This window comes from Pterocles gutturalis, unplaced genomic scaffold (assembly GCF_000699245.1).
Source record: "Pterocles gutturalis isolate BGI_N339 unplaced genomic scaffold, ASM69924v1 scaffold2834, whole genome shotgun sequence".
Taxonomy (NCBI): domain Eukaryota; kingdom Metazoa; phylum Chordata; class Aves; order Pterocliformes; family Pteroclidae; genus Pterocles; species Pterocles gutturalis.
This window is the reverse complement of record NW_010135536.1, coordinates 308,856-333,137: the sequence shown is the minus strand read 5'-3', so window position 1 is coordinate 333,137 and position 24,282 is coordinate 308,856. Positions and strand designations below refer to the sequence as shown.

Sequence of the window (24,282 nt, the reverse complement as noted above, 5' to 3'; positions counted from 1 at the left end):
ACTATTTACCACTGAATCCTTGACAACTCAGTTAAATGACACAAAAATCAGATCCTTCCAAAAGTAGCCCATGGAACAAAGTTTTGCATAAGCCCAAAAGGCTTTTATGTCTTTTTTTTTACATGATAATCTTTTTTGACAGCTCTTTCAGGCTCAGTGCGCGAGGTGACTGATTTGTGGTGGGGAGGAAGGAGGCTGGGTGGGTTCTCACCTTTTCTGACTGATGCCGACATTGAAAAGGGGGATTCACAGGAATACGCTGCAGCTGCCTCTCTGAATCAGTAGCCATTTCTCTGTATATGTTGTAACTGAGCATGGGAAGTACTCTCTGCCAGGCTCCAAAATTCAGACCCACTGCATTAGATTACCATTTTAGGCATATTCTGCAGTAGAATAAATACATGTATGTTAAAAGCGTAGCTCTAGAGCTCAGAATATATAAGGTGGCAAGCTGGGAATATGTTGCCAAGTAATACTTTAGCTAAAGCAGCAGTTGTTTTATTCTGTATATCGTATTTTGTTACATGGCATAACTGTGATTGCGCCAATATTGGTAGAGTTGTCTAGCTCATATCTTTTTCCTTTGGGATACATAAGTTGTTGCCTTCAACATAATTCTTTGTGAAGCTGGGAACTGTGCATCCTGTCAGGCTAGTATATTTGGAGATGTTATATATACTTCTTACTGTTACACGCATAGCAGGAGCAACTGCTGACGGTACTAGTTTGGGGAGATTTTTGCTAGTGCTAGAAGTATTTCAAAGCTATAATTACTTCATGCTCAGGTAAAGTGAGGATGTTACTTAGAAAATTGAGACAAAATATTTGGATATTATTGTTTTCGTTTGAAGTAATGCCCCATTCATACTGGAATTTGACCTATTAAAACTAAGTCTCAAACACAGTTCAAAGTTTACTAAGATTGCATATATGCAAAGTATAATGAGAAATTTTGTATCTCAGTGAACAGTCCATATGGTTCTGTATCATGGTTATAGTACGCTGTTTCAAACGTGTTGCTACCAGGTCTTTATATTAATGGTCCTTATTAATTTTTAGCATATTTTTAGCTAAAAATTGCTAGAAAATTGCAAATCATAGTTTTATGAAATGCTTCATAGGAAAAAAAGTTCATCAGCTTGTTAATTATGTGCAATAAAATCCATGAGAAGACAATTTTAAATCTTGAGTGATTTCAGAAATGGTACATTTTCTGTATGATCTTGAGCCTATTTGGACTGAGAGATTGATGTTTTTGTCATAGTTTGATGCATGAAATATTTATCAATGTAGTGGTTTTCTGACTTGTTAATGTGATAAACCATCTTGACCTTACCCTGAAATAAGAAAGTAGATCTCACTGCCCTTGTTCATCTCCTTGCCCAGGATAGGCAGTTGCAGCTGATCTGCAAGTTGACCTGATGTATATCCAAGTTTGTTATATCTGGAAATAAAAAGAAACATTTCCTAATAACTGTGAAAAGTACACTTATGCATTAGCAGTTGGTTTTTACCAATTTTGTAGTATATTAAATTTCTGCTCTTTTATTGGTATAGAATCAAACACCTTAATTTATGTATTGCTAGAGCTCCTTGATGTTGGCAGTCATGCTTTCCTGGTGGTATTCCATTGCTGTCTGTCTGACTGAGCAGTCTGTGACTAGAGACTCTAATACTTCAGTAAATTGGATATTTTATCACTTTTGGAAAAGCATCACCCCTCACCTTTGAGTGGAGCTCTTACTGGCTTTGTGAAAGCATGAAGTTCAAAGACTTGAGAATACGCAAGCAGATAAGTTTAATGGTAGCAATAAATGAGAATTGTTATCTTCATACTTCTCCCTTCATGTTATTGTTACCAGATGTAGCCAGAGCTAGTGGTGCCAATTTGGTCGGATTGCTTTGATAATTTTCCTGTTGCCAAGTAGTATGTATTTCTTGGTGGTAGAATCAGCAGTGGTATGTTTGAATATGAGTAGAATAAATCCAACTTTAGAATGGAATCTGAATCTAATTCACTTCCTTCTAGCACACCTGACTTTAATTTTTAACGCCTAGCCAGGCACAGTGCTAAGATCAAAGTGAAATAAAGAGAATGGAGCAAAGTCGTTCTTGGAAAGTAAAAAGAAAAATTGCATAACATTGCATAATCTTTTATATATGAAACAAATATTGGGCCCATTTGCCATTCACTTAGGAATAAATCTGCAGTAAATTTACTAAAGGTAATTATGCCAGTGTAAACCCTTATTTATCTGGGAGAAAAATCAGGCCCACCCTATGTATTCCCTAAGAGATGCCTTGGTTTGACAGCAGAAATCTCCATTCATGTCCCTAGACAGGCACAGAGTCCCTTATTGCTCTATTTAACCCCTGCCAAAGTGACTGTACACCATGGGAACTTCTGCTCTCTGTAGCGCTTCTGCTGATCTTGAGTGAGGGTTAGAGGCTGCTAAAGCCGCATGAATTTGTAAACTATTTGTCTTAAAGCAGCTGCTTGTTGATAGACAGGACTCAGAGTATATAAAAGTGCATTTTAAATTTGAGTGAAATACCTGCTGTGACCTATCCCAAAATCTTAATCTATGGTTAAGTCTGGATTTTTTGTTGTGTCTGTCATGGGAGCCATAAATAGCTTGATTTGAATGTTTGTTTTTAAAAAAAAAACCAACCCATGACTTTTGAGAGTTTCTGATTTTTTGCATGTCAGGAGGTGGATGTGATAGTAAGCAGCTGAACAAATGTGAGGAACTTCAAAGTATAGAATCTAGACTACCTGGGAAGGTAATAGAAAACAGGAGTTTGCTAATTCAGTTGCAGAAGTGATCATCCCTGTGAACTATCCATGGGAGCTAGTCTTGTAGATTGTGTTAGGTTTACAAAACATGATTCTTGCATTTTACATGTTTAACAATTTTTGCTGTTAGCACTCTTTAATTTGTTACTAATTTTTGTATACTGTCATTTTATGAAATGTAGTATAATTCAGCCTCTGCCTTGAAATGTATGAATTACAACACCTTCCACAAGTCCCTGTAAATCAACTTTGGGAAGGGGGAAGAAGAGGCACCTCATAGACAACTAGCTGCAGGTGGGGCAGCAAAATGAGCCAATTTATACCGTCATCCTTGGGAACTGCCTTGCCCTGGCAAGGCAGGAGCATTTCACCTTCTTTGGGCATATTGTAATGCCGACAGCAATGTTTAATGCTGTCAAACCTATCTTATTGAGAGCACTGCTACAGTTCACGCTGCAGGATGTATTTCTCAGTAAGAGAAGCTAAATCTGTTTTTTGGGGGGGAGAGGGGTTCTGGGGTGGGAAGAGGATGGGCAGTGCTGCAGTCACTGGTTCCACCCTGCCTTAAGTGTTTTCCTGCAAAACCTATTAAAAAACTCCAAAAAAGGCACATGAACAGAACAGGAAGATATTTGCTTGGTTTTGGTTAAGTTTCAATATACTATTTACAGAAATCCCAATTAACACTCATAAACTACTTGATTAACTTTTTGTACTAATGCTAAAATAAAAATTCTCTGAGTAGTGCAGTAGAAAATTATATATGCTGAGTTTTGGAGTAAGCTCTTCCCTGTGTCTGACAGGTTTTTGTCATTGAGTTGGCCATCGTTCAGTCCTTTAAAAAGTCCAGACCATTAGTAGTACCTATCATCTTCTGAATGGGAGACACTGAAAATGGAAGTGTTGTCAGACTATTGTAGTTTCATTGTTAAGCAGTGCTCAAGTTTTTAAAAATAATTTTACTAAAGAATTTTACATTTAAAGTTAAGTGCATATTCTTGAGGAGAAAACCTGACAAAAATTAAGTTCTGTAACAATTCTAAGGCTTGCAGAACTACAGAGATAAAGTAGTCAATCTGTGTAATGTATTTTCATATAGCCATCATCTCTAAAGGACTTCAAAGTGTTCTGAACTGAAAACTCCTAACTCAACACTCTTCTGAAGGTTTTATCTCCTGTCTGTCAAATGCCATCATGGAGAGGGGCACATGTTTCGGGTAGTAGCGGAAGCGAACATCGAGCTACAAGGGCTTAACGCTGTGGAAGAGACAACTGTATCTGACAGTTGCTGAAACTTCTCACTATCCTATATAATTCTTTAAGATAAACTTTTAAATGTCTGGCATAAATAAGCAAAGAAATAGACATCAGAGAAAAAATACTACAAGCGTGTTATCAGTTTTAGTATAGTCTGAGGTCAGTGTCACTGATGTTGCAGTAGCAGATGACCTCCAAATGCATCTTCAGGATACTACAATGAATTTTCCTGTAATTACGAAAGGGACAATGAGTGTTTTCCATGGATCCCTTCTTCAAGGCTTTTACAATAAATGAAAAAAAAATTACAAAAGCCAAATGAATAAGGATGACTACATTGATTAATAAATCCTAGGCATCAACGACTGGGTTGGGGCAAAAAGTATTTCAGTGTCCTAGATCTACTTTATAATATTTTTCCTTTATTTTTCTATAGTTGATGATAGTAGAATGAGGCTAACTTACACATACAAATCTGCTGTTTTTTAGGAGGAGATACATGATAAAGGAAATTCAGTGAAAGAAAAAAACCAGTTTACTTTTGGTATGAAAAAATGTCCTTTCTATCTTAAACACAGAACTAATTCAGATTATTTCTACTTCCTATTCAGACATTTATATAAAAGCGTTGCTGTGTTGCCTTTGCTGCTATAGAAAATCTAAACTGTTCAGCAGATGTTGATTAAAGACATCCAAGTTTCTGCGTTTAACGTTTCAGTTTAAGTTTAGTGCTGCTTTGATAGTTTATACATAGAAAGACTGTGTCTGGCCCGCAGTAACGAATGGTGTAACTCAATATGTGCATTGTCTTTCGTGTAGCTATAGTGCAAATATTAAATTACATCTCATAGTAACAAGAATCTTAGTTCACGAATGAACATTTTGAACACTTCAACTCTTAATTGATGTAAACCTATGTGCCTTGACTATATGGCAATTTAGAATGATTAAGAAAAGTCATCTTTAAAAAGAGGGCAGGGAGGTATGTTATCCTTCTGCAGCTTTTCTTTCATGTAAAATCATTAGACTGTACCTTATGTATGAATATAGATGGCCTCTGTAACCAGGGAGCTGAAAGGAGACTTCCCAGTAGAAAGGGTTTTATTATTTCTGATTAATTCCTGCCTAACTCTTTAAGCTCCACTGCTGTGGGTTTTTTCCTACTTTTTACCACTGGCACTTCTATAAAATAGTGTATATTTGTAAAACAGTACCATGTGAAATTGGATTCGCTGTTACAAGCTCTTGAATGCAATTTCTAAGGTCAGGATGCTCTTCTAGTAGAAATCAGCATAGCTGTATTGAATTCATATAGCCATCCTTTATAGTAGCTAGGGGGCAGGCCTGTTATTTTTACTTTCAATGCAAAATTTTTGGTATTACAGCTTTTTTTTTTTAAATTTAAAATTATTTTCCATTTTTATGTCGTCCCTCCTCCCTCTTCAACCTGTCTCCCCCCTTATTCCTTACTTGTAGAGTAAGGAAGTGTAAAGTTTAGTATTTTTCCTCAGTTTATTTTCATGAAGTACTATATTATTATTTAGATTATTTTATAGGAACACTGGGAAATAAGAGAATATTGGAAATCTCTGAAATAATTTCATAAGGCTATAGTAAGAGGTATGTAATTAAGGATTAAAGATGGCAAAGCAGTTTTAAAGCACTGTACTTGCACTTTCTTTTCCCTTCAGGTGTGAAATGTCTGTGATATGAGTTCTATACAATCAATTTATCATTTAGAATTAAGAGCAGTACACTTACCTGAAAGCCTCTGAATTAAAGAAAGAATACTGACTTCTCTGTGTTCTGGAACAATCAAACAAATCTTACATTAACTCTCAAGTGAATTATCTGCCTGTACTTCTGATGTCTTCATACTAAGTATGTTTCATATTGTCATGCAGTTATATGTATAAGGCCTGTTATGAAACTGTTAATATAACGAGATATATAATTACTGTTATAATGTAATTTATGGCCAAAGTCTTCTAACAAAATTAGTTGTACCATGCTACAGTAAATGCTAAGAATTTGCTATACTCGTAATTGTATATGGCTGGAGTTACACTGTTCTGTAGCACAGTGTGGTGTTTAAATGTGCATTTATTTTGCTTTTGTCTAGACTCTTGTATCTTTTATAGCTTTCCATTGGAATCAAAACTATAGGAGTTGTTTAAATGAGAGATGTATTGAGTTTCAAATTCAAACCTTACAAAGCATGTTAAATATCTCTTTAAACTTTCCAGGAAAGGAAATAAAGGTATTCTTTTCTTTCACTCAGGCTGGCGATTTAAATGGTAACCCTAAGCCATCAATAGAAATACATAGTGGTGTTAGTAAAAACAAAGCAGATATTCTGGAAGTATTACAATGCATATGTACATAAATTAAAACTGTATGAAAAACGAGCAAAAAACCTGGGAAGACTACACATTATGATAGAGTTTAAATTTTGTGTTAATTCTTTAACTTGTTTGTCCACAAAGATATGTATGTTATCTCAATGGAGCAGTGACTTTCTAGGCTAGAAATATTTTATTATAAATAATAGTTCTGGATTGAATATGGAAAGAATGAACATAAGAGAGCAAGAATAAAAGATAAAAAATCCTTGAGGTAATAAAAAAAATCCCTGCATTGATTTAAGTTGATTGACGAAGTATGAAAAAGGATAAACAAGCAACTACAGTTAAGATGAGAGGGACTTGTAGTGAGAAGGCAGATTTTTATCTTGGATATGGCTTTCTTCAATATTTTCATTTAGAAAATATTCTTCAGTATTTCAATTAGGGGGGAAAAAAAGTTTAAATGCAGATGGGGAAGAAGAAATGGTGATTAGCCTGAAAAAGAAATTTGGAGTGTTAATGCCAGGAGTCTGAAGGGAGTGATTAGTATCAATTTAGAGGAGTATTTGCAATGGGATCTGGTAGTAGAAGTTACCAACATTTCTGTCTGCAGAAATACTGTGTAGCAGAACAAAAGTTGATAACCTCTCTCTAGAGGGCCTTTGTGTCACCCCACCTGAAAAACCATGCTTGATTTCAGACATCTCATTGTTGGATCAATAATATATATGGGAGAGAGTTAGACTAAAAATAATTCGAGATCTGACAGGGACAGGTATCTGGCTAAGACTAACGGAGCTTCATTTTTTATTCTAATATCCTGAAATTAGAGAACTTATTTTGGACAGTGTAAAACTTAGGAAAAGAGTAGTGTGAAGTCAGATTGACAAGCATCTGTTAAGTGACTGGATAGCTTGTGAATGGGAAAGGAAAATCAATTACCAGAGGTTTTTCAGTGCCAGGTGTAATGTAGGCAACAGTCATGGAAAGGATCTTAGAGTATCGTAGTGTGTTCTGCTGCCCACAAGCAGGATTTGAAGGAGATTCTTACAGTGAATGAAAACGTTGCATTTTCTCTAGGGATTAAGCTGGGCTTCCAGCCTCTCTGTGTCACAACCTGCTCAACCTTTTCACTTTGAAATGAAGTACGGTTTTTAAGGTTTCTGTCTGTTATTCAGATCTCTAGATGATGGCTCTTTTCTGTAATTAAAAATAAGTCTTTTTTTTTTTTTTTTTTTTTTTTTTCCCTGGATGTCTGTCTGATTTCCGATCTTAATAATTTTCCTAAGTATGTAAAATCATAACTCAGGATAAGTTATGGTAAATCATTCCTTCTGTTATTTTTCTAAACTCCTTTTAGTCTTTTACTGATGGAGGTTGTTTCTGTTTTACTGCTTTGTTTTAAATTATGAATGCTTCCCATTAATTTATCAGGACTATATTGCTCTTTAATAACTACATTGACTTTAATAACATCTTGTAAAGCGAAATAATTTTATTTAAAAGAAGGTAATATGCTTTTTAGCTTCTTCCTTGTGATATTTTGGATACCAAAACCTAAATCTGCTTTCAGAACAGATTGGTCATCTATTTTAAATCTTATATTTCTGTTTCTGTACATATTTCCCTTTATATATCTGTGTATTTTAATGCACACAACATACACATCTGTGTTGTTTGGTTGGTTTTTTGTTTTGTGTTTTGTTTGTTTGGGGTTTTTTTCTGTTTTTTGTTTGTTTGTTTTGTTTTTTCTTATACTACTTCCCATTCATGTTATCCAGCATATTGATTTCTCTGTGTTCATTGCTCTGGAAGACTTCCCATACTACTGTCTAACTGGTTCTTGCTCTCTTTCTGTAGCTCTTGAAGTGCAGCTTGTCTGCTGCCTCTCTCTTCCCACTATCTGTTAACTTATTTATGAGTCGTGCTGTAATATTTTAATCTGGGCAGAGGCCCCCAAGTCTCCCCAGTTGATACAGATATAATAGGAATGACAAGATACAAACTAAAACGTATATCACTGTTCATCTTAATTAGTATTGAAAGTATAAACACACCAAAGCAGCTTCTTTCTACATGAGAGTTTAGATTAGAGTATATGTACTTCTCTGGCTTGCATACAACATAGTGTGACAGTTTTCCATGCAAAATTTTATTGAAAAATTGTTGAGTGTGCTAACGTATCCTGTTTTATATGCACCTGTACCAAATAATGTAAAACTGGTCATGAGTAACAAATCAGCAGATGTCTTCAAATGCCTGAAAGTAGGATTGAGCAGAAAGGTATGATTATCTTTCATCGTTAACTTGTAGAAGTAATACAGGTCATATTTTCAGCTGCTGTCAATGTGCAGTTGGGCTAGACCTCAAAAAAATTCAGCAATCGGTCATTACCTGTTAACCGGTAAAATGTCGGGAGATGTAGGTATTCATCCCCTGCCAACTCACCTTGAAAATATACACAGACGGTTGTTATAAGAAGCATTTGCTTGTTAAGAATGAATGTCCACATCTTCATGTGTCGTAACTGTAATTATGTGTTAGTCTATTTTGTATTATTATATTTACTATCTGGAAAATACCTATTGCATTTTGAGTTATATCACAATAAATACATATAATGAGAGCAAAAAACTTTTCAATGGATGTCTCACAAGACTCTGAGTCCTGCTTAGAAGAGTCCAAGAGTCAAGCTGTTTTGTTCAGAGAATTTATTGGTCCCTGAAGAGAAGGAGACAGAGACTGAGTATTTCCAGATTCACAAGTGGATATTATCAGCCCAGGCTTCTTTTGGCTAGCTTCCTGGTGAAGGTTAATTTTAGCATTAAGTTCCAGCTCTTTCTCAGCTGGAGTCTGGCAACAGAAGCCAAGCTTTCAGTCCAGGAGTTCCTTTCTGTGTGACAAGCCTTCTCCTCTCCTGGCTCCGTTTGCCCACTGACCTGGTTTTATAGCCCTGTAAAAGTATCAGCTGACTTGAGGGCAGATCCCTTCCCCAGGCAGCCTTAGGGGAGTTTTCTTCTCTCTGTATGAAAACTCAGCACACGTCTTCCTTCTTAATGCTTGTTGATTCCTCTGATTCCTTCCTGTACCCATGCATTTGACTGTCCTTTTTAATCCTGTATTATGGAAGGAATCTAGAATCTCACAGTAAGTTAAAAAGGGGGAGATATTTCCGGCAGAGATTGTGCAATAGAGCAAGCATGCTTGTTTTGCAAGAGGAAGAAGAAAATATATTTATCACTTTTGATCCCCAATTTTAGTTGCATTTGCTTCTGTTTATTGATGCAATAGGGTGCTCTCGGTTTCTACATGTACATGAGATAGTAGGCTGATGTTTCTGATTAAAATAAAGAATTTTTTTTTTTTCTGGTGACATATATCAACATTTTATTGCAGGTACTGATCAGAGATTATGACTGCACATTCCCAGTAAATTATATATATTTTCTCTTAGTTATCAACAGTTCATAGGTTGTTTTCCTTCTTTATACCATGGTTTTCCTCTCCTGAACTAAGGGGATATGTATATTCTTTTTTCTTTAGGTAAGCTTCCAATCCTATTGGGTTTTTTTACATACGGCAGTGATACTTTACATTTCTGTACTGTTTTCTTTAGGATTTTACAAATACTCAGTTTTTTAAATGTATGGAGTATCAACTGAATCATACAGAACATATATTGACATGGGAAGTACTTGTACGTTATGTGAATAGATCTCTTGATTCAACCACTGACTTTATTTGCCTTCTTCAGCCTACTTTAAGAAAGTTTAATTACTGTGTAACATCTGTTCAGAAGCTGGATATCAATGTAAATTTAGTGTGTTCGTTAATCATATCCTTTTTAGTCTTTGCAGCTTTACAACAATACTGTGGTGAATGTGTTGAGTGGATTGTTGAATGGATAGAGAGTGAACATGTAGGACTAAACTGTTTAGTAGCAAGAATGTCTTCTGGATATTAAAATATCCCTGTATTCCTAAATCACTTGCTCCTTGGGATAGAGATTTGTTGTAAACAAACTTGACAAAACACTTGTAGTAGGTTACAATATAAAAAGAACCATTGGTCTTGTTCAGGTGGCAGAGACCCACAGCTATGTGTTTCTGTGACAGTTAAAAGGTGTTCAAGGGATGAAATTTTCTTTGTAGAGATTCTGTGGAAAGTGGGCTTCAGGTGCTGCAAATCTGTGAAGACCTTGTTTCTTTTCAGTTTACTGTACCTGTGAAATATGTGAGAATTTTGAAAAAAAAGGTCATTTAGTTATCAACTAACGGAAAAAGGAGATGTGAGAAATGGATTTTCCTATTATTTTAGGGAGTTCTGATAAAGTATTTGTAATCAAGTTCAATATATTACTGCAATCATGCTATACTTCATACATTGTAAAAATACAAAAATATAAATAAAAGTATGAATTCTTCTGTTTTTCCCTTCCAGAATAACAAGTAAGTGTTGGGACCAATTAGTAACATTTCACAGAATCATGGAATTATTTAGGTTGGGAAAGACCCTTAAGATCCTTGAGTCTGACTGTTAACCTAGGTATAAAAATTGTATATGAAATTTTCAGCCTTATTTGTTTCTTTAAAGTGAAAGAAAAAAGCAAATCAAAACTGAAAGCCACATTGGAAAATAAGTATCTGAATTCTCATTAATGGCTTTGAAAATAGCTCAGACTTTGCAGTTTGAGAGAAAAAGATATGAACGCTATTGACGCAGTACTTGCTGCTATTACTAATAATTCAAACAGGAAGTATAACCTGTACAAGCAGAGGAATACCCTGTCCTGCTTATTCTGCTCTCTCCTCCTTAAGGCCTTGTTGGTGCTACTGGGGAATTAAGCATGGAACAGTTCTGGTGACAGACCTGGGAGTTTATTGGTGACATAGCCACTTGTGGTACTGCCATCCTCTTCTAGTTTTTATCTTCATGGTTGTTAGAAATGTATGGATCCATTTGATTTTTTTTTTCTTTTTTTTTCTGGGCAGTCTTTTGTTGAGTGTCTCTTATTTAATCGACGATGATATTAACTTCTTATAGTAAAGGCATTTGATGACAGTGGTGGAAGTGGCTGAAATATTTCAGATTTATGTTTCAGACATGTTTACAAGAGCATATGCACACTGACTTTGAAATTGTTTTAGTTCTCTGTTTGTGTTGTAGGTTTTGGTTTTTTTCATACAAAAAAAGTTGTGTGTATCTTGAAGCAGAACTAAATTTAATCCCATGAAGGCCTGACTACACCGTTTCTCATATTTTTCTTAGAAATGTTTTTTGATTGGTTTGTTGTTAGGTATGTAATGTTGATCCTTCTGATCAAATCAAATTATAGCTGCCCTTTTTCTTTTGTGTTTGAAGCTGGTGCCCATGTTTGTTCCTTACTTCTCCATAGCTTTTATACATTTTCCTTCCTGTCTCCTGTTCTTTTTTCTTCATTTCATTCCTTGAAAATTCCCATCTCCAGATGTCAGCATCTGTGTAAACTTTTCTTTTTGTTTGTATGCTATTTTCTTTACGCTTGGTTGCTACTACAGCTTTAGTGTCTAGTAATAGGAGCCTCATTTTTTAATCCAAAATACTGTTTTCTGTCTTCTGTCTTTGCATGTTTGTTATAATCTCCAGCTCTCTCTTTTAAGAGGCGCGATGTCATCTTTGCCTCTCATCTTGCATGTCCACTTTCTTTCTATTGGTAATATCTTCAGATGTTTTTCTTCTTCAGTCAATTGCATAAGGAGTTATCCATACAGACTGCTTAGTTTATTTCTTTTAAAGGGTGTATGCAGTTGATAATCTCTGTCTCATGTCCCGTTGACACTACTGTAATTTTACACATTCAGCTTCATAAGTTTTTGCTTGTGAATAAACAAAAATGAGTTGCCCTCTCTTTTCTGTGGTGTTTCATACCAGATGCAAACATATAATATCCATGTCTGTTATGAAAAATGAGTTGCCCTCTCTTTTCTGTGGTATTTCATACCAGATGCAAACATATAATATGCATGTCTGTTATATGTTTGTTTTTCTGTTAACTTTTTATGTGGGTTAATTTGCAGTATGCATTTTAATGCTTTATTTAGTACGTCAGTTTTTACAGGTTAACAAGAAATTGGACATAAATGTGTGAGTGAGTAGCTTTCATAAAATCTTGAATAGTCCTTGAATACAAGTGGTAACAAACATGAAGCATTTTTCCTCTAGCTCAGAATTTCATCATAATTCACAGTGCTGATTTTTTTGAAGATAATTTGTTCTAGCCACTGAGCAAGGCAGAGATCAAATTCTCATGAAGTCTTTCACAACTCTCTATACACAGAGCCTTGCCTAAGAAAATTAGTTGTACTTAGTATGTCATCCCAAGACTTGGCATTTGTTCTCTCTGGAATGGTACACTTGGCTTACTTAACATGTCAGCACATATTAGAAGGGACAGCATAAATCCATGGGGTATAGTTTCCCTGTAAATTCCTGGTTGATAGTGTTAATACTGGGTAATAGTACCATTTTGTAAGTATAGAGAAAGGTACGTCTTAGGTAAGTTATTGATTTGTGTTGTTTTATTGGAGCTATTTTACACAGAATTGTTTTAAAATGGTATTATATACATTAATACAATAAATAATGTGATAACACCCAACAAAATGAGGTGATTTAACTGGGAAAAAAATAATGTCATGAATGCTTCAATTTAATTTGTCAAATGCTGTAGTATATTATATTGCAGTATTTCTGTGAAGACACCAATTAGAATTTGAAGCCTTTTTTTTTGCTTAAACACTGTATAGACATCCTCCTGGCCCAGAGCACTTGCTACTTTGTTGGAGACAACGTTTGCATGTAAAGATTAGCAACTTCAAATGAAGCAGCAGGGATGATGATTCTGTTATATTGAATAAAATCAGCACAACCAGTGTGGTTCTTAATGATGCAAATGTAGTGGGTTAAAAAAAAGTCTTTGATGATATAAGAATAATGAACAACCATAAAAGTAAATTTTCCAACCATAGTGTTAATCTGATCAGTTATGTGATCCTAACAGCAAAAACTTAATGAGCTTGAAGAAGTAGAAAATGTGCTGCACAGAAATGCTGTAACTTTTGAGGGAAACAATGTTATGTGTACCTTAGGAAAAATATTCTGTTTACATTTTTTTTCTGGTTTCTGATTATGGTTTTATGTCTTTTTCCATTTTGTAAACTTGTCAAGTAGAGCAAAATTCAGAAGGATTATTTTCTCTCCTGCTTGGATTATATGAATTGGGAAGGTAGCAACAGGGTAGTTACTAGCTCATGCCACTTCTCTATTGCTCTTGTCATCAGGTTAGTGTGAGAGATGATGTCTGAAGCAGCGTTTGCTTCGTTAGCTCCTTTGTGTGACCATCGCAGTGCAGCTGCGCTTTGTTACATTGAACTGTAGTCCTGAAGGAAGTTTGAGGTAAAAACTATTCAGACAGATCAGTCATCTTTTGTGAAAATCTTACAGACCCATTGATTTGGAAACTGCTTTCTCCTCAGGCACACACCATGTCAATGGTTGAAGGTGTTGTTTTACATAACCTAAAGGGTTCTGTAAAATTTATGAACAGCTTTAGAAATACTGTTACTGTCTCTGATTTAGTGTCTGCTATCACATTGACAGCGTAGGACTGAGCCGGTCATGTGCTTTGGGCCATCTGAAGTCTCTGATGTTTAAGAAAGTCTTGTGTGGCAAAATAATTAAAGAATATAAAGCTAAAAGATACTATTGAACCGTGAGATATGTTGTAGTCGGAAATAACTACAATGCTGCTGTATTACTCCAATTTGGAAAATATAAGTTTGGAAAGCAGTAACAGGAAGTCACTCTGGAAATATTTTAAATTGAAAACATACTGTCCAATGGGCAACTATAGGTAAGAAGCTTTATTCTATTGAGAAATAAACAAGTGTTTAGGTAGCTATTGGAACTGCTTATGAAATCCAAGAGTGTTTTGTTGTGTCATGATACAAATAGCAAAAGCCAAAGATTAGTGCAAATTTTACACTTCAATAAATATATTTAGTTGCAAGCATCAAACCCCTATTTTGTAATATTCTAAAGAGTTTTATATTGTAGGATAATTTCTCAATTTAACATTTATTTTAATTTTTAGAAGATAAATGTATATGCATTGTGACTTGAAAAAAATTCCTAATTAATGTTTTTCTACCTACTTAAATGAAAGAAAAACAAAGTTAAAGGTAGTGGTACTGAACAATGAAGCACTTTTGGGGCTAGTCTCTTTCAAAACAAAAGACAATTCTGCAGTGTTAAACTGTTGAAGCAGAAGCTGCCCTTCAGTTAATTAATTTTGTTAATTCAAATCCTGCCTAAACTGAAAAATGTATTTAGGTCATATCATTAATATTAGGGGGAAGATATGGAGCCATAGCTTCCCCATCTCGCCCCATAAACTGGAACTTCAAATAGCTGCTGTAAGGCCTGTTAATTTTAAAATACTTTGACTGACTTGATATTTAAGAAACGTACATCATTTGGTAAAAAATTCTGGCTAAAAATCTATAGTGCTTTCCAAAAACTATACCTCTGTATATTGAGCTTTCAGGTAGTAATATTTTTACAGTCATGGTAGGGAAAAACTATTTCGGTTTTTTCTTTGTATTTACCATGGAATTGTAGAATGGTTTGGGTTGGAAGGGACCTTAAACATCATCTTGTTCCAACCCCACTGCCATGGGCAGGGATGCCTTCCACTACATCAGGTTACTGTCCTTGTCTCCGACAAAGATGTTAAACATCACCAGTCCCTATACCAATCCCTGAGGAACGCTACCCATCACCGTTCTCCATTTGGACATCGAGCCATTGACTGCAACTCTTTGAGTGCGATCATTTCATTACAATTTATGCATGCACACACATGTAAACAAACGGAGATGTTAGGACATCTTTAGGTACATCTATTTTGCAGATTCACTAACAAAGCTGGTTTCATGTTCTGGGATAAACTGATATGTTTCTGGAAAGGCCTATACGAGACAGAACATTTATAATGAGTCTTACTAATAAAAATAAATTGCATCTAAGTAGACATTTAGAGTATTTGCATTTGAACTATAACTATTTTTTTCTGTTTCGATTAATAGTTATGATTTTGTCTTTTGTTATGTGTATCTGTGAGGCAGCAGCTAAAGTCTGAGAATGAAAACTAAGGTTTAAAGTAGTCATAGTTAATGCTCATGTTGGAGAAATGCTGTTTATTAAATCTCTCTCTCTTCCTAATTCCATTAACTATTTAAAGTAGAATCATAACTTAACGGTACTTGGGAAATTGTTCAGTCAAATTTGTTCTCTTAAAATAGACTTTTTTTTTAGTACATAATGAAAATGATACATACAAAAGTTCTTTCCCCCCCCCCCCAATTTTAAATTAAACTAGTTGATATTATTGATCTACTTTACTGGAAGAGTGACCTGTGTTTTAGTATGAAACAAATCTCAAAGAGTTCTGCATAGAGAAATTTAGAATGGAACAAAATCAATTTTAGGATGAAAAAAGCCAGTGTTACAAAATATGTGTTCTCTGAGTTATTTAAAACTCAAATACAGAACAGAGAGGAAAATACATGGAGCTAAGTTTAAGTATATGCCTTCATGGTTTCACTAGGGAGGCCTAGGAAGTCTCAGTAAATTCTCTCTTACACTGTCTTAAACTCTCTTATACTTTAATGCATATCTCTAAGCACAAATTTTTATAGCAGGGAACATTTTCTTTGATTATATAATTTTATTGCAAATTCCATAGTACAGTTCTTTAATTTTGATAATGAAAGTTATTTTTCTTTTGAGGACTTGGGTTGCTGCAGAATTTCAAAGCCTGTCTATGGGTGAGATTTAATTTAATCCCTTGAGTATTTAAGAAGCATTCCTGAGACCATCATCAAAAAGTGACAAGATTAGCACTTGCAGTTTATTGACAGGATGCCTCATAGGAAAGACATTTATCTCTAAGGGTATTGTTTTTTGAAAAGGAATACAAGTCTGTCTCAAAGCTCTGGGAATAGACACAATTTCTGAAATACAGGAAGAATGGAGCAGTTTCTTCTCATACAGCTCATGACACAGAGACATAGCAGTTTACAGAGGTAAGAATTACATGTTGACAAAACTACACAGTCACTAATTTCCTATCAGATAAAAATATAAGTGCTTGAGGATTAAGAAACTCTTAACAGTCCCTGTCGTAAATTGAATTCAGGCATGCTCAAAAGTCATTATTCAGCAATAAAATTGTATCCTTACATATATGCCTGTACCCAAATATATGTTGGAGAATGACAGAGGTTACCAAAGGGTTTGTTGTTCTTTCTGGGTTTAAAAACCCAGGAAGAACTAAATCATATCCTGTGTTCCAAGATCGTAGCATGAGACTGCTCAATCTCTTTGTCTCCTGTAATCTTTTTGAGAAAACTCTTTGTGATTAACAAGTCAAAAATCTTGCCTGCCTTAGCAGATCTTCACTAATCCGGTGCCCATCCCAACAAACAAACAAATACTCTGCAGCAGTGATTCTACTTTCACATGCCCCAGTGTGGTACTGTTGCCATCAAATTATTTCTTTCAGATTTATATAGCACAAATAGAAGAATAATCAGATCCTTTCCTCTTATTTTATCTATGGACTACGAATTGAATGACTTATTTTAAAGCGGTTGTGATTCAGTGGGGATGTTTTTAATTTGCTGCCTGTTCTCTTTACCTCTGAGGAAAGAATTTTGTAAATGCTGAATAATTTTAGAACATGTTTTCTTGGTTAAGGGTTGGATCATATTTTAAATTAGTTTTAAGAGGAAGGAAATCGTGTAAATGCTGTGGAATTCAGATAAGCACTGTGCATAGGAAATAAGTACTTTAAATTAGGGTGCCTAGAATTGGTAGGTCAAGCTGATGATAATAAAGGACCAGATCTTAACTTTGTTTCAAAGAACATGTAATCAATATTCACTCTCCTGTTTTATTTCCTTTTTTGCTTGAGTTTATTTTGGTGAAGCTGAAATGTGCAATTGCTTAAGTATTCCACAGGGTGTCATGAGGTAGTTGTTGGAGTCAATACTTGGACAAATGTAAAGAAAGAAACACAGTGTGCAGTCCTCTGAATGCCAGTTAATGTAATTTTAGATGTGATTAATACACATGCCATAAAATAAAAAGTTCTTAACTCATTAACACATGTATCTTATTTCTGTACCTGTATGAAATATATACATGAAGAAAAATATTACGAGAGGTTGCTTACAGGAGTGAGTTACTCTATGTCAGGTCTTCCCAAAGAACCTCTGTATGTACCTTAGTATTTTATAGTTTACAGAGCAAATGGAATCTTTGGCCCATACCAGCAATCAGACATAGCAAACTACGTATATAAAAAAGAAAAAAAAAATAATACTTGTATTTGCTATACTGGTATAAAGAATTTATTTTTGGAATGTGCTCCTCCAAATTTGCTTTCATTTTTAAAATTTTATTTTTTATTAAATTTATTTTAAAATTTAAATTTATTTGAACAGACTTTATGCAGTGCACACAGCTGTACTGTGGATTTTATGGTATGTTGATTATACATATATATAATGTGAAAACTTGACTTCAGGCTTTTTTCCTGCACATGTATAATGTAGTAGGAAGAGAATTTTTAGCAATGTATGCCCCAAATTAAAGTGTGTTTGGTTCTGGTGATACGTTTTAGCATATGGAGACCAAATTTTTTTTGACATGACTGTTGACTTCTGCAGAGCTGCACATGCATTGAATTCAGCTTTGGATTTGTAAAAGAATCTTTAAATACAGTTTAACACTAATTATGAAGGATCTTGACTCTGTTAAAATCTGAATTGTTTTAAGTAGAAATGACATGGCCGTGAGAAAATTTGCATTACTTTATGAAATGAACAGCAAAACTTCATTCATTTCAGTAGCAACCGAACATGATCCAAAGTGTAAAATCTCTGATGAAAGAAAGAATTTGAATCTGTGTTGGCAGTAATAATTTGTCTAATTTTAACATCGTATTTAAAACCAGTTTTGAAGAAATGATACCTTATGGATTTAGGCATATTTTGTCACATTATATAAAGTGGCATACTGAAATAATGACTAGTTAATTTTCTTGTTACTGTTTATTTGTGTTAAGTGTTATGGAACAAATTTTTGGTTTTATGCCAGTGGCAGACTAGTGAGTGGCACTGAGAGCATAGGATAAAGGGAAATTGATTCTTCTGACAGACAATTAATGAAATTTTACACATATGAAATAACACGTCCTCTCTGCATTGCTCCCAGAAGGTCGCAGAGACTTACAGCCGTAGAAAGTGATTGCCATGACAATCAGAAGCTGAGTGCTTTTATTCAGATTTGCTTCCAAAATCCACATGGTCCTGTGGATAATTTTTTGTGCAAAACCTTTCTGACTTAACCACTATAAATCATGACCTGTTTAACAAACCAGTGTGTTTACAGGTGCCTTAGCAGTATGTTTAAATATTTGTTAGTGGAAGAACTAGATCTGTTTAAAGCAGTTTTAATATCCAAAATAGTGACATACCTTAAATCTTCATGGAGATGAAGAAAGTGAATGGAAGTGGTGACCTTTGGATTGTTTGGGGTTTTTAGTTGTTTGTTTCTGGGTTTGGCTTTTTGAAATATAAACATCCTGATCTCTGTCCAGGTGAGTTTTCTTTACAGCAGGGCACATAGAAGAGGGCTTTAGATAGGTAGGTTATCATCTTCTTCCTCAGCTTAAGGCTCACTGAACTCACTTTGCCTCTGCCTTTCTGTGTCCTTCTTATTGCAACTGGAATAATCTAAAGGGGTAATTCCACACATACTTTGAATTACTGAGATAATGCAGTACCTTAAACTAAAGTGATTAATATCAGAAAATATTTAAATAATCAAACACCTCACTGCACTGAGATTTTTCCTATAATTAGAAAATTATACTTTTTTTTTTTTTTTAGCAAAGAAAAACATAATAGAAAGGACAGAAGTTAAAAATGATATTATACCATGTAAAAATGTGACATTATACTGAGGTGTATGTATCATATGTGTGATAGCGTGCATTTGATTGATCCTAGCACTTAACTCCCTCTTTCAATGTTAAGACAAGGTTGATGAATATTATCATCTTTTTTAATTTTCAGATTGAAAATCTACAGGAGCAACTTAGGGACAAAGACAAACAACTGACTAATCTAAAAGACAGAGTGAAGTCATTACAGACGGATTCTAGTAACACAGACACAGCGCTAGCGACCTTAGAAGAAGCTCTATCAGAAAAGGTAATGTGTTCTTATGGAACAGCATTACGTGCTGCTCTGGTAGGTGAAGAGTGGCCGGAAAATGTCTTTTTAAGTTGGTCTGGCATCTCTGACAAAGCCCATGGGCCTTGTCAGGAAAGCAGGTGGCTCTGATCTGGTAGGATGAGCAAGGAGTGATTCCTGGTGATGAACTGAAACAGGACTCTGAGGTAAAGAAGGCTGCCCTTTTAAATGGGCATGGGGTAAATGGCCTGGGACATGGGAAGATTTTCCCTTAGTCAATGGGATGAGTGGTTGTTCCCTGAAAGAACTGAAAGGCGTGGACACCTAACTTAAAGAAGGCAAAGTTTTGGGTATTTTTATGGCTTTGTGATCTTTATTATCCTATTCTTTTGTCTGTTAAGCAGAGCCTAACCGAAGAGCCAACAGCAAGTGACTGTACCAACTGTTAGCTTGGCTTGCTGTTCATGCTATTGGTTTCCTACATTTAATTTATAAGAGAAACTGTATTGCATAACAGAATGGAGAATTACTTTTTTTTTTTCCCTTTAAAACTATATGCCTTTACTTTGAAAATTCCTAGCAGAAGGGATGAATCTGGACTGTTTAAATTAGTGGCAACATTCGTACCAGTTTCAGTGAGGTCAGGGTTTTTCTTCTAGTTAACTTTGAATACGAGGTAATCCAAGTGAATTTATATGCCATGAAAATTAGTACCAACTGTTAGCTTGGCTTGCTGTTCATGCTATTGGTTTCCTACATTTAATTTATAAGAGAAACTGTATTGCATAACAGAATGGAGAATTACCTTTTTTTCCCCTTTAAAAACTATATGCCTTAATTTTGAAAATTCTAGCAGAAGGGATAAATCTGCACTGTTTAAATTAGTGACAACATTCCTACCAGTTTCAGTGAGGTCAGAGTTTTTCTTCTAGTTAACTTTGAATACAAGGTAATCCAAGTGAATTTATATGCCATAAAAATTAGTACAACTATCCACTTTTTGCAGCTCACATCTTAATATATATCACTTAAATGTGCACAGGTGAGTGCAACTAATTAAAGTATTAGGTCCTATTCTGCAGTGTGTAATCCTATGAAGGTATTTATGACTGTATATGACTTTAAAATGCCACTGTGGTTGGTGTTGGCACTAAACACCTAAAATGCTGATGTTGGATTTTTGATTTCTTTTTACATTTTAATCACCTTACTAAAATTTGCTTGGTCAACAACAGTGAATAAAGTTGGCATACTCTTTCTTGTGTGGCTTCATCTGGATTAGTTTTACAGCATTTATGCAGTAAAGAAAGTTAACATGCATTTTGTTAATCTTCGACTGCTAATCTGGACACAGTACTCACCAATCTCACAGCATATTATTAAAAATTACATAAAGTACTTTTAAATCTGTTTTCCCTCCTGATAAACTATCTTTTCTGGAGTAGTCTACGTTGTCACTTTCCCAAAATGCCCATAGAGGCAGCTGAGAGTTTCAAACAGTCCTTTAACCATCATGCAACTGTTGTCGATGTAGAAAGCAAAGTGAGTGTCACACTGTGGTCTTGCCAGTTCTCCTGTGCAACTGAGCGTGAAGTAGTTTGTCAAAAGCCAAAGAAATCTTGTATCCTATTTTCTGCCTCAGCTATATCTGCAGCACTTCAGAGAAAATGCACTTCTGCAATACTTCTTAGTTGCGGTAATTTGCTAAATTGCAATCTGTCTTCAATTGTAATGTTATTTCCCTATTGAAAATATTAAATTAATGACAGTTTGCCAGGGTTCATAGTAGAAGCAGCTAGCATGGAGGTATTGAATAGAATTCTCACTACTAGAAATACAAAAGATTAAGAAGTACTGGGTTAAAGCCTAACCCAAATTAATGAGTGGCAATTAATTGTTTTCAAGTCATTTTGTACCAGGACCATTCTAAAATCTGTTGAAATAAGTGTAAACTAATAAATAAATATAAAAGTTTTTTATCATTTTGAAGAAGTTTTGTATGTGTCTGAAAAGAAAATATTCTATTCTTGTCAGACATACAAGTTGCAAAATTTTACTAAACTCGGGTCACATATTTTTTTTAATATTGTAGTGAGGATTTGTCACAGGGTTTGTTTAAAAATTGTGCTATAGAATTGCTTTGTGTATATGGTAACTTCAAATGTGACAACGTTAGACCCTGGTGGCATGGAAATTTTAAATCAAGCTTTATTTGATTGCAGTAATAAAGGTGCAAAGTCTGATAAATGGTGCTAATTTTAATGTTTTGGAAAAATTAGATAAACTTGGATCCTTCTCTGAAATATATTTTTGTAATAAATGTCTACTTCATTGGGAATTGCATGGATACATATGAACAGACACTTTTTAAAAGATTCGAAGTGATTAGTGGTTTTTCCAAGTGGAATCAATTAGAACTCACATGGGGTCTCTACGGTTGAATTCTGTACAAAGTAGTCACTTTGCCTTACGTACAGTCAGCTGAGAATGGCATCTTTCCTGCAGTGTTTGCAGGCTACTCTGAGACACGTATGCAATGAATGCTATGGGGTGTTTTGCTCTGCCACAGAGATTTCTGTCTTTTCGCAGCTGATGAAGGCAGTGGTATCTTTTGGAAGCCAATGCTTTTGAGAAGTGGTGTGGAGCTGAGTTGTGCTGTGGTTTCTGGTGACTGTTTGAACCACTTATGGAGAGATTGTTACTTGTAAAAGTGAGGTAGCAGTATATGAAGGGAAGTACTTTATATGTTAGTGATACACCTGTTCTATATCACTTCAGAAATGCTACTTTGTTAATCTAAGGAAAAGATACATGGAATTATTAAATAATAGCCTTTTTTTTTTTTTTTTTTTACACGTGAGCTTTATCACTTTTAACATGTAACCAGTCACTGTGTGCTACTAGGAATTTTTTTTACGGTTGAGAAGTGATTAGTATATTGGGTAAAAAAAAGGAGAAAAGCAAACTGCAGAGTAGAATGAATATGAGCTTTTTGAGAAACACTGTACTTGATTTTAGAGCATTAGACACAATAAGGAGGAAGTTTCCCAGGTAAAAGCATCCCTCTGTATGATTTTGGTTGTTGTACAGAGATATCATTCCCAATTTCTTTCCCACTGTAAGTTTCTTGAAGGCCATGCTTTCAAGGGTAGGTTTCTCAACTTAAATGTAGTTTCTGGGATGTACTTACACATTGTGAGAAGCCAGCAGGCGTATTTTAGAAGTTCCAAATGAACTATTATATCTAGTTTTCTTGTGTCTTCTGACAGCTAAATACCTTGACAGTTTGTTTGCGTATGTGTCTCATTCCTGTTTGTGTCCAGCTTTCCAAATCATCCTGGCTGCTCTCAGTGAGTAACTTTCTTACCCCTGTTCCTGTCTGCAGTAGCATTAAGACCTACAGACCTTATCAATAGTTATTACCTTTTTGCACTGCAAATACTTGTAGAAATATGAATAGATTTTTGTCCAAATGGGACAAAACCAGAGCCCTTAGTGATAGATTCTTATCAACAAGTGCATCAATATAAGTACTTAAATAGTATTTAAATTTGTAATGCTATCAAGAAAGGATGCTGCTTTCATTCAAGAGTACCTGATTTCCATGGAAATATGTTGGGTTTTTTTGCTTGTTTTCCTAGAAGTGATATCAGATCTACTTTGCAGCTATATCATCTTGTTTTATTATCTGAGATTAGGCACAATTTTTGGCTTTATCTTAATTCTTTGTAATTTCAAGAGTTTTTAGAATTTTAGTTTAAAAAATAATGAAGAAACTGTACTCCAAGAGCAACATGGGAAGCTCTTTTAAAATAGAGATCAAATTTATTTATACCAGTTTAGTTAACCACAATTGCTTTTCTTAGTTTCTATGGGAAGAAAAAAATATTAAAACATGATCATAGTGTATGAATGAATTATGAAGCTATCTTTAAAGATAAAATTGAGATTTTGTCTCTGAATTAGAAAATATAGAAAATATGACTCCTTCATGAAAACAGATTTTTCCAAGTATCTGTCCCTGATAGATTTTTCCTTTCATATTTAGTGATCAGGTAGCTTGGTAACACTAAATGAGAAATTACTGTAGACATCATATACAGCATCAAAATTTCCTGACATTTACTCCTTTTAATCTTTGCATTTTTCCAGCAATATTGCTGATATAATTTGTTCTGTCAAACAGAAAAAAAAAATGTCTTGTTAGTGTCAGGAGTCAGAAATGAATCAGCACAACTTTAGTCACTTTTGAGTGCATTTCAGTACTAAACTGGAAAAGGTATTCATTCAGTTCTTTACTCCAAAGCTTGGAACCCCTCCTAAGCACTGCAAATTCTTAACAACAATAAAGGTTACACCTCAAGAAATCAAAAATAAGTTTACTCCTATTAAAAAAAAAGTTTGAAAATCAGAATATGCCAAACTGCTATCAGCTTCCTTGATGTTTTAACATGAAACTTTTCAAAGAATATCTCAGCTCTTGGACTGGCCCAAAGCAGCTCAAGAGGTTGCTTTCATGAAGCTGATATTTATAAAGTTGGTCCTACTGTAGCAGCACACAGGAGATAAGCAATTGAGTATG

At 34.8% G+C, this 24,282-nt stretch overlaps 1 protein-coding gene across 1 annotated transcript in view; it reads left to right on the top strand.

The window, feature by feature from the left end:
* Window positions 1-24,282, top strand: part of LOC104467951 (ERC protein 2) — a gene marked incomplete at its 5' end in the record, with an annotated part of 266,693 nt that overhangs the window by 8,482 nt on the left and 233,929 nt on the right. The window contains one exon of the mRNA XM_010081926.1: window positions 19,581-19,718. Within this exon, the coding sequence (XP_010080228.1) occupies window positions 19,581-19,718 (138 nt within the window). The remainder of the gene's footprint in view (window positions 1-19,580; window positions 19,719-24,282) is intronic.